This window comes from Temnothorax nylanderi, unplaced genomic scaffold (genome assembly GCF_030848795.1).
Source record: "Temnothorax nylanderi isolate EJ_2023f unplaced genomic scaffold, tnyl_v1.0 TNYL_tig0016_pilon, whole genome shotgun sequence".
NCBI lineage: Eukaryota > Metazoa > Arthropoda > Insecta > Hymenoptera > Formicidae > Temnothorax > Temnothorax nylanderi.
Window position 1 is genome coordinate 637,964 of NW_027249078.1, and position 15,855 is coordinate 653,818.

The 15,855-nt window shown below is 44.6% G+C and overlaps 2 protein-coding genes across 5 annotated transcripts in view; one reads left to right on the forward strand and one right to left on the reverse strand.

The window, feature by feature from the left end:
- LOC139768413 (uncharacterized) overlaps nucleotides 1–15,855 on the forward strand; it is a 370,378-nt gene that overhangs the window by 301,871 nt on the left and 52,652 nt on the right. The gene's annotated exons all lie outside the window — the stretch shown is intronic.
- Nucleotides 1–15,855, reverse strand: part of LOC139768408 (synaptogenesis protein syg-1) — a 268,779-nt gene that overhangs the window by 227,534 nt on the left and 25,390 nt on the right. For 3 of the 4 annotated variants that reach the window (XM_071698554.1, XM_071698555.1, XM_071698553.1), the window contains exon 3: nucleotides 833–871. The exons of the other annotated variant lie outside the window; for it this stretch is intronic. In XM_071698554.1, coding sequence (XP_071554655.1) covers nucleotides 833–871 — 39 coding nt within the window. The remainder of the gene's footprint in view (nucleotides 1–832; nucleotides 872–15,855) is intronic. 4 annotated transcript variants of the gene reach the window in all.

The window sequence follows — 15,855 nt, forward strand, 5'->3', positions numbered from 1 at the left end:
GTGCAGTAGTTTCTCGAGAAAAAACATTAAGACTAAATATCCAATCGGCTATCTAATGTTCATCATTACAGCTAAATATTGAGTAATCAATAAATCAGAACGATCAAACATGACGGGATTGCGGGTCATCCCTACGTAACGACACGAACACGTACATACACAAAAGGGGGGGGAGACGCGCGCATTGACAAGGCACGCACAGATAAGGACATATCTTAATCATCACATATCTAAACATCGATCAACTAAAGCTAGAGATACGGACCTTCGACAAACGTAAAAAAGTAAAAAAAAAAAAAAGAAACAAACAAAGAGAGAGAAAGAGAGAACAAGTCAATCGGTGTCAATCGAGTCGGAGTGGTGGTGAAGTCACACACTGCTTGATATACAAAAATCAATCGGTATATATATAATCGAATATACACATATCCATATATATGCGTATACATACATCTTGATACGTGTGAGTCTAAGTACACATATGCAAGGATCGAGTCTGCACGTACGTATGTATAGATATATATGCTACGGTTAGTAACGTTCAAAGGTGGTGATTGGTGTTAGCATGGTCGAGCGACGATCGAGGCATCAAGAGAATAAAGGGAAAGGTAGATAGTGAAAGACAGAGATATAGATAGATATATATAATATATATAAAGAGATAGTAGTAGTAGTAGTAGTAGTAAGAATACAGGGGAAAGACAGACGAGTATTATGTATGTAAAAGCGAAGTCTATACGCGTGAAGAAGAAAGAAAAAGGAGAGGACTAGGGCTTTTAGAGAAAAAAATCTACTGACTAATCCTAATTGCAAACCAAACAAACGAACCAACCTCCTCGGTAAGGCCTAGCCGAAAATGTTCGCGGGACCCCTGTAACAAAAACATATATAAATCATAAGAAATCATAGAAGAAACAAAAAGAAACAACTACTTGACTGTAATGAGTGGCAGACGTTATGTTACAGTATCACATGAGAGCGAAAGATGAGGAGAATCAACTATCGGGGTGTCAAACGCGCGTCGATGCTTGACAGCGGTACGAATCGCATTGACTCGCGATCAGTCTCCCTTCGTCACATCGAGCATCAAGTATATTCGTTGCGATAACCAATCGACGTCGTATTTCTTCATTCCTTATCATAAATTTTACTTTGTAACTTTTATCCAGAGAGAAGAAAAGATTATCGCAGATAACAAATCTTTAACATTCGCGAGTACGACCGAGCGGATTCCAAACGTTTTCATCCGCAACAATATTAGTCGCACGATAACGTCATATATTTGCTTGTATAACTGCGAGCGTTTGTACGGAGAGAGAACGTTTGTGCCCGATCGCGAATCCGAAAACAAAACTGCTCCCGTTTGACACCCCTGCAGACGCGCAGTCTGCTATATACTTTTTTTTTTTTTTTTTTCACGGCCACTATCGGTGGTGGAGGGTGCGATCGGGGGGGATGTATTGTGGTGGCTGTTGAGCGCGAAATAAAGTTTGCACCGCAAACCCGCTTTTCGCCCGCGATTAGCCGCTATCGAAAGCACGGTCGACTGACGAATAGCCGGCTACGCTTTCGCTACAACCGCACGGTTTTAAACCAGCTCAAATCGAACGCGCGATCGTGCGATCTTATTCAACGCGGCGAAATTGGCACGAAATGAATGCGAATTGTTGCATCGCGGAGGGAGAGGGCGGAGGGGCGACGTGTGTCATTACACAGGGCGCGTGTGTACACGCGTCCACCGCGACAAATATATATATTGTACAATACATAAGTATTTTTCAATCCCGTAAATTTAGTTCGACGAAATATACGGACGTCCGACGCGGGCGCGCAAATAAATTTCTGGCAAATTGATATGAAAATGCGGGGATAACACGTCGTATTTAACTTCTCGCATCGAGATGAAAACGAAATGAGGGGAGTATAATTATTTTATCGTTAAATCCGATTGTCGGGAGAGAAGCCAGAGCGTACCGAGAATATTGAGAATGCGGCGAGATACAGCGTGTTTGTTTCTATCTACATATTTTTGCGGATGTTAAACCGATGATCTCTTTCTGTTTCGCGTCGAACGATGTTTCGCGGGTACGCTCGTCGTTCCAATTATTTTCTGATGCGTTAAAAAAAATGCAGTAAACATGTGATATACTGCTCTTTGTACGCCGGCGTTTACATACGGTTGCGGAGCCGACTCGGTACGCGTGCACGAATGCGAAATATTGCATAATAAATCCTGTCCTTTATTTCCGAACGTATACGTACATCCGGAGGTTTTATTTTTCCTACCGGCGCGCGTAAAGCGATCATCACCCGCTCTCTATCAAAGATGAATGCGCCGACGGTTACGTCGCGTGTGAAAATAACGGAAGTGATAGAGATATACGGTATCTCGCGCGGGGTATCTCTCCCACAGCGTCAACGATTCTCGCAAAAGTCGTAACGTGTCGCTACGCGAAACGGAAATAAGTATCGTTATGATTTTTTTTCCTCCGCGCAATCTACGTCGTAACCGTACCGGTAATACAGCGAGTTTCTAATTTACAGGCGACCGCGATAAGAGACCTGATAACGACGGGGGTGGGAGAGACAGAGAGAGTGCCTTTTACCCTTTCTGTATTATTCGCATTCATTACATTGCAGAACGCGTTCGCCGGAAGATTAAGTTTCTCCATCCGTTCGCTGCTGCTACGCTTTGTTCCACTCGGCATTACGGTAGTTCATACAGAGAAGCGTATTACTATCGCTACGGTGGCGCTACGTGGTAACTTATACGTGGGAGAAAGTCGATGGATAATGGCCCCATTGTAAGTGGTACACCGAGATAACGGCAAAGCGGATGGAAACCTTTTTGTCGAAAAATTGTACCTTGCGGACGTTACGAGGATGAACGATTCTCGATAAGCTCGCGATTATTCTGAAATTGTTTCTTAATAGCGACATGAAAGATTCACGATTCACGAAATAGAAATAAAATGTCGGACGAAAGTCGGATGAGCGTTTATAATATTAGAAATTAGATTATCGAAACACGCTTTCGAGGGGAAGAAAGAACTCCGGGCTACTTTTGCGGTAAGGAAAATGGCGGATCGTTGAAACTTGTTTAAACGAAAGCAACGCTGCCGAAATGACTCGGCTACACAGCGTCGGTTACGCGACGTGATAAATAGGAAAAAATTGCTAAGTGCGATCTCTCACGGGAATACGATATATCTCGCGGGAAATAAATCAGACTCAAGATTTCAGACGCCGGCGATAAATACGTGCGCACAGCTGGTTACAACCCTGTGCGACGATCGATACTTATTACGCTCCCCGTAATACGACTTCACTGAATGTTATGAGAACAGCTGTGCGTGGGCAACATCTTAAACTCGAGGTCTTACCTGTTGTTTAAAGACACGAGTCTCCCCCAACGTTCCCGTTACACGTCGAATCTCTAGTCGGTGTGTATCTCTTGACGCGAAATTAAAATGGGACATTGGTAGTAGTATTCGACAAGAATAAAAGAGGCAGGAGGAGTGTCCAGCGGAAAAGCAAACGCCAATCTCATTTTTAAGTGGCGCAACGAGATACGCCAGTCAAAGCGTTAATCGAGAATCCTGCCGGGACAGCTGGCAGTTACCTGGTGGTGGCCAAAGTGGAAAGAGCCAGTTAAAGGACGTCCTTGCCGCGACAACATAATCTCGGGAATCCAACGGGAGTAAAGTGTGGTGACGATGGGGTAAGATGGGCGGAAGTTGGTGTTAACGGAGGTGTGCAGCGAAGGTTGCAGAGGGTTCCAAATGTGCGGCGTTCTCGTGTCCGCGCTGTGTGTTATACATATGTAGTTACGAAGTATACGTGAGAGACATGGGCGTGACCGGCCCGAAAGTCTCATAACACTTGGAAACAGGTGGCGTACTCTCGTACTCTCGTCTTATTGCCTCGACTAGTTTGCGCCAGAGGCAGAGAGAAAGAGAAAGAGAGAGTGAGATATAGAGAGATACAGAGAGAAAGAGGGAGAGAAATGGGAAGAAATAAACCAAATGAGGAAGAAAGAGAGAGACAAAGAGAGCGGGAGACAGTAGTCAATGTTCGTGAAAGTAAAGAAATAAAGGGCGAGAATGCGAGAGACGGAAAAGGCGCGCGACGAGCTGCCGGCATAACGGACAAACGAGGAAGGAAAAATTAATTCGACGTTAATCGAGAACTACGCAGCAAACGAAAGACGGGATGCACACAAGAGACATTTGACTTTGATCACTCCGGACGTCTCCCTCTCTTTCTCTGTCGTTCCTAAGCTGTAAGCTCGAATGTAAATCCCGCTGTAGGAAAAGATGTTACTACTGGAAGCTTAATTAGTAAAACATACCTAACAATCGATATGTGATTACCTGTGTAGCTTTGTAAGTGATACAGGAATGTAATTTAAGGAAGTAATGTAAGGAAGTAATTTAAAATTTTGAAATGTTTACATTTATACGTTCCATACATGCTGTCGTGTTTGCGACAAACGTAACGTTGTGTGGAGTTTCGTCACGAGAGCTTTTCATGTTTGAGTGTTAATTACGTAAAAAAATGCCAGGCAAGTATTTTGTATAACAAGTATTCGTTTGCATCGCTGGTGTAAAAAAATAAAGGTATAGAAGAATATGCAATGTTTACCGTGGAACTTTGTTCATCTATATGATCATCGCTCGCTACTTGGCAGCCTTTTGGTAAGGTTTTTTTGCCAAGAAATCGAAGGATAACGAAATTAAATCGATAAACCGATACATGTAAACGTAAAGTGTCGTTGCATTGTTGTGACGAACACATGCCGGCACTAATACGTCTTTGATCACTTATTGTTAGATTTAATAGAACAACACCTATGTACGATCAGCCGTCGAATCAGGCATCTAGTAAAGCGCCTTTTCGCGCACAAATCAGTTTCAGTTGCGACACCGTGCGTTTGTGATAGCTTCGCTATCTGAAAGTTCTTATTTATTATACCTGTACTTTCAAACGGAATTTTTCATAAACGCACCGATGCCAGGGTGACTGAAAACTAATTCGCGTGCGAAAAGTATGTCTGCGACTGCGCATAACTGTGCCCTATTCGACAAAGCGACCTCGCAGCTTGTCACTTTACGCGTTGCATTTCGCCTTCATTTTCGTGTTTTGTTTGTAACGAAATAGAGTCATAAAGGCCAAATGTAAAACGCAACGCGACAGACTGTAAAATCGTTCGTGAAATGCCAGGTTGATCTAGGTGAGAAAACAAAACAGAGTGATAACAATAATTATTGTCACTTGCTGCGAAAACTGTACCAAAGACATATCACAACGGTATGATTGAAAAATGCAAAAAAATAAATATATCGATCCCGTATTTCTATATATATGCGTAACACGCGTCGTCAAATAAAATTAACAATACCATATATATATCTCTCGTGGTCCGCAAACACAAGTACATCCAAGGAGGTCATGCCACGAATGAACGAAACGCGAGGCAGGCAATAATCATTCCGATTTTCAGGGGATATCAGGCCAAATAAAAGCAGCAGGGTACAACGGCACAGCATGCGAGAATTATAGCGAGACATGATGAACGAGGACGACGTGATGCGTCAAAAGTAAGTCGTCTCTTGCGCGCGGTCCTTTGTGCGAACTACTGATATACACATAAGCATGCAGGTTGCACCATCTGGCACTGCATGCAAACGCATTTACGAAAGTACATATGCTCTACCGGTCGGAAGGAAGCGTCGCGCAGCGAGTGCTATGAGACGTTGGACCGTTGGCTGTCCCGCCTCGAGTGTGTCACACCTGCTACTACTTGAACACCGCCGGCGTCGCAGGACAATTCTTTCGCCAGCGCGCGTCGAAAGCGCGCTGAGTACGAGATTTCTTCGCGCCTCGCCGCGGCCGTTCCCCCGGCCCCGGCACGCTCGTTGTCCAGCCATCCGCAGACACCCTGGATGATTCGATTAAAAGCGACCGCGACGGTGATAATTCGATCACTGTTATTCACCGAAAATATTTCGCTCCTCCGGGCGGGGATCGATCGACGTGTCGATACCACAACAACGATGTTGTCGGCTCTCACGCCGGCAAGTTCGATAATTTCCAACCTTTTGCCCCGGCTCGCACTTGGGAGCAACTTTGATTAATGATACTGCCGCGGCAAACTCACTTCGCGTCACTTTTCTCGTGCGTTACTTCCTATCCACCGTACACTATACGTCGTTATTAGGAAGCCGCATTATCGAGGCGCGAATAACGTGCCCGTATACCGAATAAAGGCACAGAGATGCGTTTAGTGAAAATACGGATTTCGTTATCGATCATTTTGTTTTGATAAGCATCCAATATAATAATAATATATCCATTTTATTGTTATATTTATATCCATTTTATTTGATAAACATCTCTCGATGGTGTATACCTCGCGTATATTCGATTTATGTGAGACGGAAAGAGATCAGATTTATCAAGGAGAAAATGTACGGACACAGCAAAACGTAGCGATTGAACACCGACCGCGCGCATTAAATTTCTTTCCGCGAAATAATTGTGTAAACCAATTTCACGCAAGACCACGCAATCAATCAGCGAACGGCTCCGCAAACACAACTTAATTAATTACCTTTCACTTTGCCGTTGTATCAATAGCTCCCACAGATTTGTTCCGCAACAGAAATCAATGATTATGCACGATATATTAAGAGAAATTTCATTAGTACGCTCGCCAAATTACGGCCGCCGATAAAGGTAAAACTTTCATTACAGGCACGTAGTAATTAATCTATTAATTAGTTAACCTTGACTCGCGTGTGTGCATGCACGTAGGCGAGCGCGAGCGCGTGCGCGCGCGGGGGTGTGTGTGCAAGCGCATAAAATTCGCCGGTCATTAACGTATGCAAGTTTGCACGCCGCCGTTATGAAAATGCACGGTTTCCTCCCACATTTTTCACACGAGATGCTCCGATAAGTTATGTGAAAAATGGCAGGCGGCCACACACACAAAAATAGAAGTAAGAATCGCGTTGGACGCGCCCTTGACGACATGGTCGTCACGCGATGTCTTTGCTCGTCGACCATGCAAAACGAGTTTTAGACGGCACGTTCTAAAGGGCGTCGACCGCGACGCGTAATTTTCATATATCCGTCGTTTTTCCAATCCGTTTTCCAACACCCATCCGTTCAGACGTTTTCGTGATCGCGGCGCGATCGAACGTATCCGGCGGCGATCTCCGCTGCTGTTGGCGCATCGCCAGCTACAACAATAATTATCGACGGAAGGGGGCGTAGAGTTAATTTCACGTTTGGCTAAGTACTTTCCTGAATTTTTCCTCAAACACTCGGGGCTCACGCTCGCGTTAGCCCGTGAGGGGGTGCGTACGTATATATAAGTACGTCGAACATAATCCTCCAGACGAGTGAACTTCGCGGCCGCCACGATGAGCCACGGATAGCTTGCCCTTCGTTTTCAGGAAGGTTAAACCGCCGAGAGGTTTGCGTCCCTCTTTATCCTTCTTTACCCCGTCACGCCCCCGAGTTCCGCGCCACTTGAACTCGACCGTTTCTAATCCCAACTCGTATCTACGGCTATCATTTTATCTCGATTCAGTTTATTCCACTCGCGCGCTGCCAAATGGCAAAGTTTTTCGATTTAAGTGGAGTACACCGATATATATGCCGGGGCATGCGGATGGAACGCGAGGATGAGATGTGGTGAGGAAGCCGGAAATGGAAAACGGCACTATAGCTGTTCTGTCATAAGGGATTTTTGTCCCGGAGAACCCCATCCTGAAAATGTCCTTTCAGTCATAAATATTAAAAACGAGGAGAAGGAATGGCGACTGCTCTGTAATGACGGGGCAATAATTATTTTACGTGTCTGCAATAAGGCGAACGAAATGTTTGTTCGGTTAATAATTAATTCGTCATGTTATGCCAGCCCGGCATGCGTTTCATCGTGTACGTCGCGGGTTTATTTTATACGTTATATTCGCCATGATGCGTGCGTAAAATGCATACAACAACCGGCGCGAATGGTAATCTGAAATTCGTCAACCATATCCGCATAAATACATCTGCAATTGAAACTCTTTATTCAACGGATTCGAATGACTTCGAATATCATTTAACGTTTATAAACGAGCCTCGTTTCATTTGTAATACGATATCGCGAACTAAAAACGAGCGTTTCACTCTCACGTCACGGTTATCCGGAATCGCTGTTCTCTCGTAACGAGCACGTTAGCACAGAATTACCATTGTCGAAATTATTACGCTGATTGTAAATGGACAAATTTCATAAATATCGATTATATAACGGCAAACCGCCACCATCTCGACGTCTAATCGATCAACCCGCCTGTAGACGAGAGAAACGACCGAACGAATCTTTCTTTTCGAGACTTTACTTTGAAGGCTGTACTTGAAGAACTTTGAGAGAGAGAGAACTTTAAGAGCAATTTATTTTTATACTCTTTAACAAACTGACAAGGACTGTGTTGCGGGTATGTCGATCGGATTTAACGCTAAATCTACTGTAAGATTCTCATATATAATAGATGGATTTTAAAAATTAAATAATCATATTAATGCAAAATATGCGATACAAACCCAAGCGAGATTACATTTGAATGGTACAAAGCATATTGTTTCACTCGTTCTTTTTTTTTATTCCCCGTACAAATAAATGATTAATTAGAATTTTCACAAAAGCTTGTTTGCCTCGTGCGCGAAAACGGCCATTGTTGCAACCGCGTTCGCGTAGTTTCGTCCGACCGATTCGCGTAGTTTCGTCCGACTGGCTCGCGTAGTTTTTGTCTTAAATTGATAAACACACACGTTTTACCGTCGGGACAGCACACGCAACCGCAATCACGGCTTAATTGAAGTGACAGGCGATTCTTTTTCGCGACGACCTCGACGGACTTAAACGACAGCGACCTGAAACAACCGGCTGACGTGGGGCACATAAATCTAGGGTTAATAGTAACTTATCGTAAATCCTTCACAGTCTGATTTACGCGGCTTTTACGGCTAACTTCCCCCGCGGGGAATCATTTTCTTGTGTTGCGTGTCCCATTTTATCATTATAACTGCCGAAATATCCGGGAATATTATATTTTAATTTGAATTATATTTTCCGCATGATTAGGTGTACTCGTCGTAACATCAAACTCGCACGATACTTTCGCGACGCAAAAGCCCTCTACGCGCGACAAGACACATAAAAATAATCTCTTCCGAACAAGACTCATGGAAGCGATAAACGCGACAAATGTTTCCCGGTAACCTGCTCGACTATTTTAGTAACGCGCCTAACAAATACAGGGACAATGAAAAACAATATTGACTATGAAAACAGCGTGTTATTCTTGTCCCGAAAAGTTTATCCGCGCGCGCTGCCCTTCGAAAACAAAACCGAGAATCGTATGCGGAATCTACCGTGTGCTATCGTAAAGCGGAGGGCGCATGTGCAAATGTCGCGCTGTTGGCTGAGCAAATGTCATTAGACACGGCGATTGTCACTGCCCCTTAATCGCGCCAAGTACGACTTTCCACGGGAAATCAGTTGTTCGTCGCTCCGAGCGACGAGAGATAAAAGCGAATCCGTACAGAACTGGAGGAGACCTCCTCCTCCTCCTCCTCCTACTCTCCCCTTTTCTCCCTGCCCTGATGTTGTAAAGAACGATCGAACGCACGAACTCGCAACTGAAATAAGCTGTCGTAAAGTTTACGATCGTTTTGCGCCATCGTGCACGAACGCTTTGTTCCCTTGCTTTACTGTCAATGATTTAACGATAATTTTATCCCGGAAAATCGCACGTTCCGCTCATTCTTATCTCATGAAAGCAGACCGTTCGTTAAAATGACTTTTTATTGATTTTTTATCCGAATCAATAACGATTGGCGCGGATTTCTTAAGCGACGGACGCAGAGTTATATCTAAGATCGATTGTTCGACGGCGATTATTCCATTTCATTAGTCTACCATTTCAGTTTGATATGACAATTCCGTTATTACGAATCATTTGTTTAAACGTTTAAATGATTCGTAATAACGGAATTGTCGTATCAAACTGACTCGTAAGTTTCGAGCGATTAGCCAAAATTACATTAGACGCGTCTTGCTAATAGTTTCATTTAAACTAATTTCAGTTTTAAGTTTATTTTGAATATTACTTTTATATTTACGGGACAGTTTTCAAAATGCGCATTTTCAACGCTAATTATTAAACATTTCAAATATGCCATTAATATTTGTAACAAACATGGAATAAATATTTCGGGAGCGTTATCTGTATCTTTTGTACAAACAGGGCTACCCAACTAATGACCAAATATCCAGAATTAGTGTGACACAAATTTTACAAACGTCCATCGATTTTACATGCCGGCGCTATCGAAATCCAGTTATCCGTGAACAGCCAATTAATTACGTAGAATATTGTATAATACATTTGGCCCATTTTATCGTATCGTAATAACGCATACGGTATAATACGTTGAAGTGAACAAAGTTGTCGGGAAATAACCGAAGATTGAAAGGCTGGTTGAACCAGAGAAATATAAATTCATTTTTCATGCTTTCCAACAGTGCTACAGGGGTTGTCCCAAAAAAACATTTCGGAGATATTATGGAATTTAATACTGTTTGTCTTTCGTGTTTCAACGTTCGCGCCGCTCCCGGTCGAAACTCATTGTCAATGACAAAATCAACTTGCGCCGACGATTACCTGCGTTGAATATTCGATTACTTGCGGTTACCTCGATCGTTATCTTCGGCATAGCTGTTTCCGATACTTCCCGGGAAGCGTTTTCGCTGGTTTTTTCAAGCGACGGGAATAACGTTCCCAGCGTTGCAGAGCGCAAAAATACGCGCTCTTGTCCTCGACCTCGTTTCATCTCTGACATGGTAGGCCTCAACGAGGCGACGTTGAGCTCCCGGTCCTCCGTCGCTCTTCGTATAATTAAGGCCGTTGGCCGCGAGGTCGTCGAGGCGAAACGCCCTCATTCACCTTACCCGCGCCCAGCCACTCACGGCCCCTTTCTGTCCGCAGATGGGGCACGATTAATCTTAATTTTCGTCAAGTTATAATCTTTAATTAAATCACCATTGATCCGCAAGTGCCAGGACTTGCCAATCAGGAACTTCGTCAGCGACGAGGAGTGGCGGAGCGCAGGGCAGGACGAGGGTTTTGAAAAAAAAAATATATATATATATGATATATATCCGAGAGCGCGTACAATCCGGCGAATCAATTTTCTGGGTAATAGGGACGGCGCGAATGGGATCTGATTATCAATTTACGGATATAAATAACGGGCGGGCGGCGTTGAAAGGTCATTTTACGAGCAAAACTCTCTCGTCGGCCAGAGAGGATATTCGGAGGGTATCGGGCACCTGCAAATTATTTTCACTTTAATCGTTCAAGAGGTGATCGACTTATACGACGTGCGGTTTCTTCACGATTGTCTAGATTGGGCAACCGCTCGAAGCCTTCTAATCGGCCCATCCGAGTCGAGCAGCGTTCCCACCTCGTCGATAAATAATTGCTCGTGCTAACAGCGCACCCATTATTGGATGAAGATTGAAATTAACCACGAGAAACCGGGTATTAGTCGTATCTCGAAACAAAACACCAAAACTGTCTTGATTAGGGTCAAATCGCCAGATCGGTTTTCCTGTTTTCGACGATCAAATTGAGGACATAATTTAAGGGGATTCGAGCAATCAGCGCGCAGCCGTGAATGTTCGCGGAAACACCAGCGTCAGAGAATCATTATGCCGTATAATTTCTCTCAGGCGCGGTCTAATCGCGGTAGACCAAGCGGGGACTAGACACGAGGTTGACGGAGGGGAGTAAGGAGTAAGGAAAAGAGTAAAATGGAAGGAAAACTCTGGGAGAGAGAAGAGAGAGAAGGGTCACCGGTGTGTAAGACGAGTAGAGAGCATACCTCGAGCAAGTAACAGTGCAGGAAGTAGCGAAGGGACCGTGAAATCTAGAGGGACGCCTTTTCGATCGGTCGCTGAGTGGTCCTCGAGAGGAACTGTATCCGAGGGCGTGCTCATGGCTTCCTTCACTTTTTTTTTACAGAAAACAACGCTCCGAAAGCGTTGGTGATTCGATTCTCAACGGTCCACTTGTGTCGTTGTATCGATCAAGAAAAATTAATTCTCTTCTTTTCAAGTTAAAGCTTCCCGTTTAAACATTTCTATGGAAACTACATTACGATTCATTCATCTTCGATTGTGATTACGTACGAAACGGTCATAAGTCAACGCTACGTGTCAATTGATTATCGCATCGATAATTCTTATATGAATATATACATCTATAGTTGTTGAAAATATCGACGACATTGATGAAAAATATTATATTTGTATCGTAATCGCATTTTTGAACGTTTTCAGATACAACCGTTTTCCGATATTATTTTAATCAGTAGAATAACTTCGAAAAATATTGCAACTTTAATCCTCATAGTTTTGTATTTATTTAATTTATAAGTTTCCATTGTAATGTACAAACAAAAAACTATTCAGAGGAAAGAACTATTGTACAAATACTTTCCATATATTCCCGTCGCTATAGGTATGTAATAATTGAAACGAAACAACATTGTCAGGCATAAATTGAAAAATTTACCGTTAATATAAATGTATTAACTTGACGAGCTAGGTTGTCACCGCACGCGCAAGATCGCGAGATCTTCGCCATCGTTGTCAAAGGTAAGAAGAGTCCCAGGTTTGGCGCGAGCGACGACGCATTGACTCACCTACGGCGAACGCGAACGCGATATCCTTGCGGTGAAACGATATTCCGATTCAAAGGCCGGATCTCACGTTGCCGAGGCCGGTGTAGGTACGCCTCGCGCTCCTCGACGCAAGAAACGGAAGCGCGGAACACAGGCGGAACGTAAGCGTAAGCGAGCGGCACGAAGCTAACACCTAATCCAACATTCTCTGTCTAAAAGCGTCCGCGGCCGTCTTTACCACCGGATACCGCGCCGAGAAGGGATCGTAATTAAGGCCAGCTCGAACGTGCCGCGAACGGCACGATGAAAATCTCGTTCCCTCCCACCCTTCCCCCCCCCCCCTCTGCCCCGCTCTAACTAACTCGATTAAGCGGTTACCTCCACGACGAGGGGGATAAATCTTGAAAATTCATCGCGCGCCCGAGTCCAGTCACGTCGCCGCCGGCTCTGTATCGCCGATCTATGCGTTCTCACGGGGTTGTGTCTAATTTAATCGCGCCCCGCGCTATTCCTGAAGAAACTTCTGCCGCACGCGCGTTGATAACACCGAGGCTTCTTCTAGGGTTGCTCGCGCAGATGAAGAGATATGGGCAGATACGCGGAAAATTGTAATCGATTCCTTTCGCGATATGTCCATCAAATTAATCCGACTTATACGACACGATTTATCGTAAAATGACATCGCACAAACCGCTCTCGTATTATTCCGCCGTCCAAATAAGATTTATAAAATAAACTCTCGTATAGTAATCACGTTCAGGGTAATAACGTGGGTACAATTCATTCGATTTTATCTCAACTCCGCCGCGACATTGTATAAAAGCTGATTGGACTCGCTATTGTTTTTCCTCCGCGCGATACGATATTAACACTCCCCTGTGCACGATTCGACTGCCAATTTAAATAAAGGCCGGGAACACAGCGGGTATGTAAATTTAATAAAAGTTCCCTCCGCAGGTGGCAGAAGTTAGAGGTGCGATATTATCGACAAATCCGAGTCCCTGAAGCGACTGCATAATGGATATTTGTCCCGAAAGCTTTATCGTTTCAAAAAGCTCTCCGCTCGCTTCGCGGTGGCAACCCTTCGCCGTATATATTCGCGCGACTTGCGACAGAAAAAATTAAGTGCTAAACGTCGTTGCAAAAAAGAAGCGGGATATACGCGATACAAAAATACTTAAAAACACATTAAGGCCGCGCAAAATAACGCCCGCGACGTGGCAATTTTATCCTTATAGAAGTATCCTTATAGCCAAACTAATCGCGTTATCAGCTATATTATTATAGGATTAATGAGTCTCCATGAGAAAAGCATAAATAGCATTTAATGAAAGAAAGATAAGGGCGGCGAGACAGGAACACTATTATAGAGGTCATTTCGTCCTTAATGTGAAAAGTTTCAAACTCGTAACAGCAAAACGGAAACAGGCGGCGAAAAATATTTTAAATAGGAAACAATTTCGTTAAAAAAAAAAAAAGCAGAATACGGGCATATATTCTCTTTAACGATCTCCCGTGACGTTTATATATGACAAGGTAAGTATTACGCTTTAAATTATTATTGCCTTATAAATTGCCTTTCTAGCAAAATTATTATTTAGTGACGCGTCTATTCCATTCAATTAATCGAAAGACATTCTACGCTATAAATATTTCTTGAATCGGAACGGACGGATCGCTATAAATATTCGACGAATTCACGCTTACGTAAAGGCGATCGAAAATGTCGGTCGCTCGCGCCTGGTCAGGTACCTCGTGGAAATATCGCTGGCGAAATGCGGCGATTACATCGAGGACCATTATTCCGGTCCGGTCCAATGAGCGCGCCTCGAAAAAGGAAGAAACACCGATGTAAGAGAGCACCGAACAATGGACGATTAAATATTGAGTAAACGGGGTGTTCGATGGCGTCCAGCACGGCGGCCCTGTTATTTATTCAGGCGCCACGGCGTATAATTCGTTTCGCGCGCGAGGGCAACGAGAGGAGGCATCAGGGAGGGCCGTGCCCGGACGATCCACGCTAGCTGTTCTGTGTATAATATAGAAATGGCTTAATTATACGACCGTGCGAGAGACGGAGAGAGTCCTGCGGGCATATCGGGAAACAGTTATAATTTGTCGATGGACGTAGAAACCTCGGTCGCGCCGCGGTCCGACAGATCGCGGTATGCCCGACGGACGATCCGAGCGCTATGCCCACGGCTGCAAATTCGTATAAATAGGTTGCGTTAGTAAATAGGTTACGGGTTGCCGTGTATGCGGGTCTATCCTTTACCCCTTTACCCCGGATATGTTTACCGGCGTCTGTCGATACCCCCCGCGCTAGATCGCGGCCGCGCGCCAAGTCGTTGATGAGAAATTAATAAATCAAAACCGATTCGGCCGCGGCGAAATTCCGAGCGTAAAAGCACTGTCCAATCACGGCCGGTTTAATAACCATGTAGCTTTAGTATCGACTCTCTCTCTCTCTCTCTCGTAATTGCGTGCTGTTACATTTTTCTTCTTACAACTTTTTTTATCCCGTTGGGTCCTCACCTGCGACGTTCGCGTGGAACGATCCACGTTCTTGCGACGCGAGTGAAACGATTCTCGATGTCCCCGATCGATCGTAAACTCGGTATTTTTACGTAAACACCAGTCTACGCGAGAAAATCGAAAGGGGGAGAAGAGGAGGAGGAGAACGGGATGGCAGTGGTGTCAGTGGAGGCGGAAGGTGTCGGTACTTAGGGTATATACGAGAACTGGAACGAAAGAACCCTTCCTCTCCTACGCCTTCCTGCCGAAGGCTCCGACCCACCTGACCCGTGACACGCGAACCTCTCGAATCCTGGCTCGATCGATATCCACTGCGCCAGGCCAGTTCTCCGAGAGGGAACTCGGTCGACCGACCTGCCGGATATCTCGTCACGACCGTGGAAAAAAAATCTAAACGCAAAGAGAGGCACCGCGCACCGCGCGTCGGGCACTCGCGCTCCAGCCGACCGGGCGGACGAGTAGAACGGAGTTACGGTAACGAGTCTAGATATATGGACTTTGTACGGCCAATTTCCGGAAAATTTTTCCCCTTGAATCGTTAAGCGTGGAATCGATTTTTTTCGAGCAAAGTGTGGA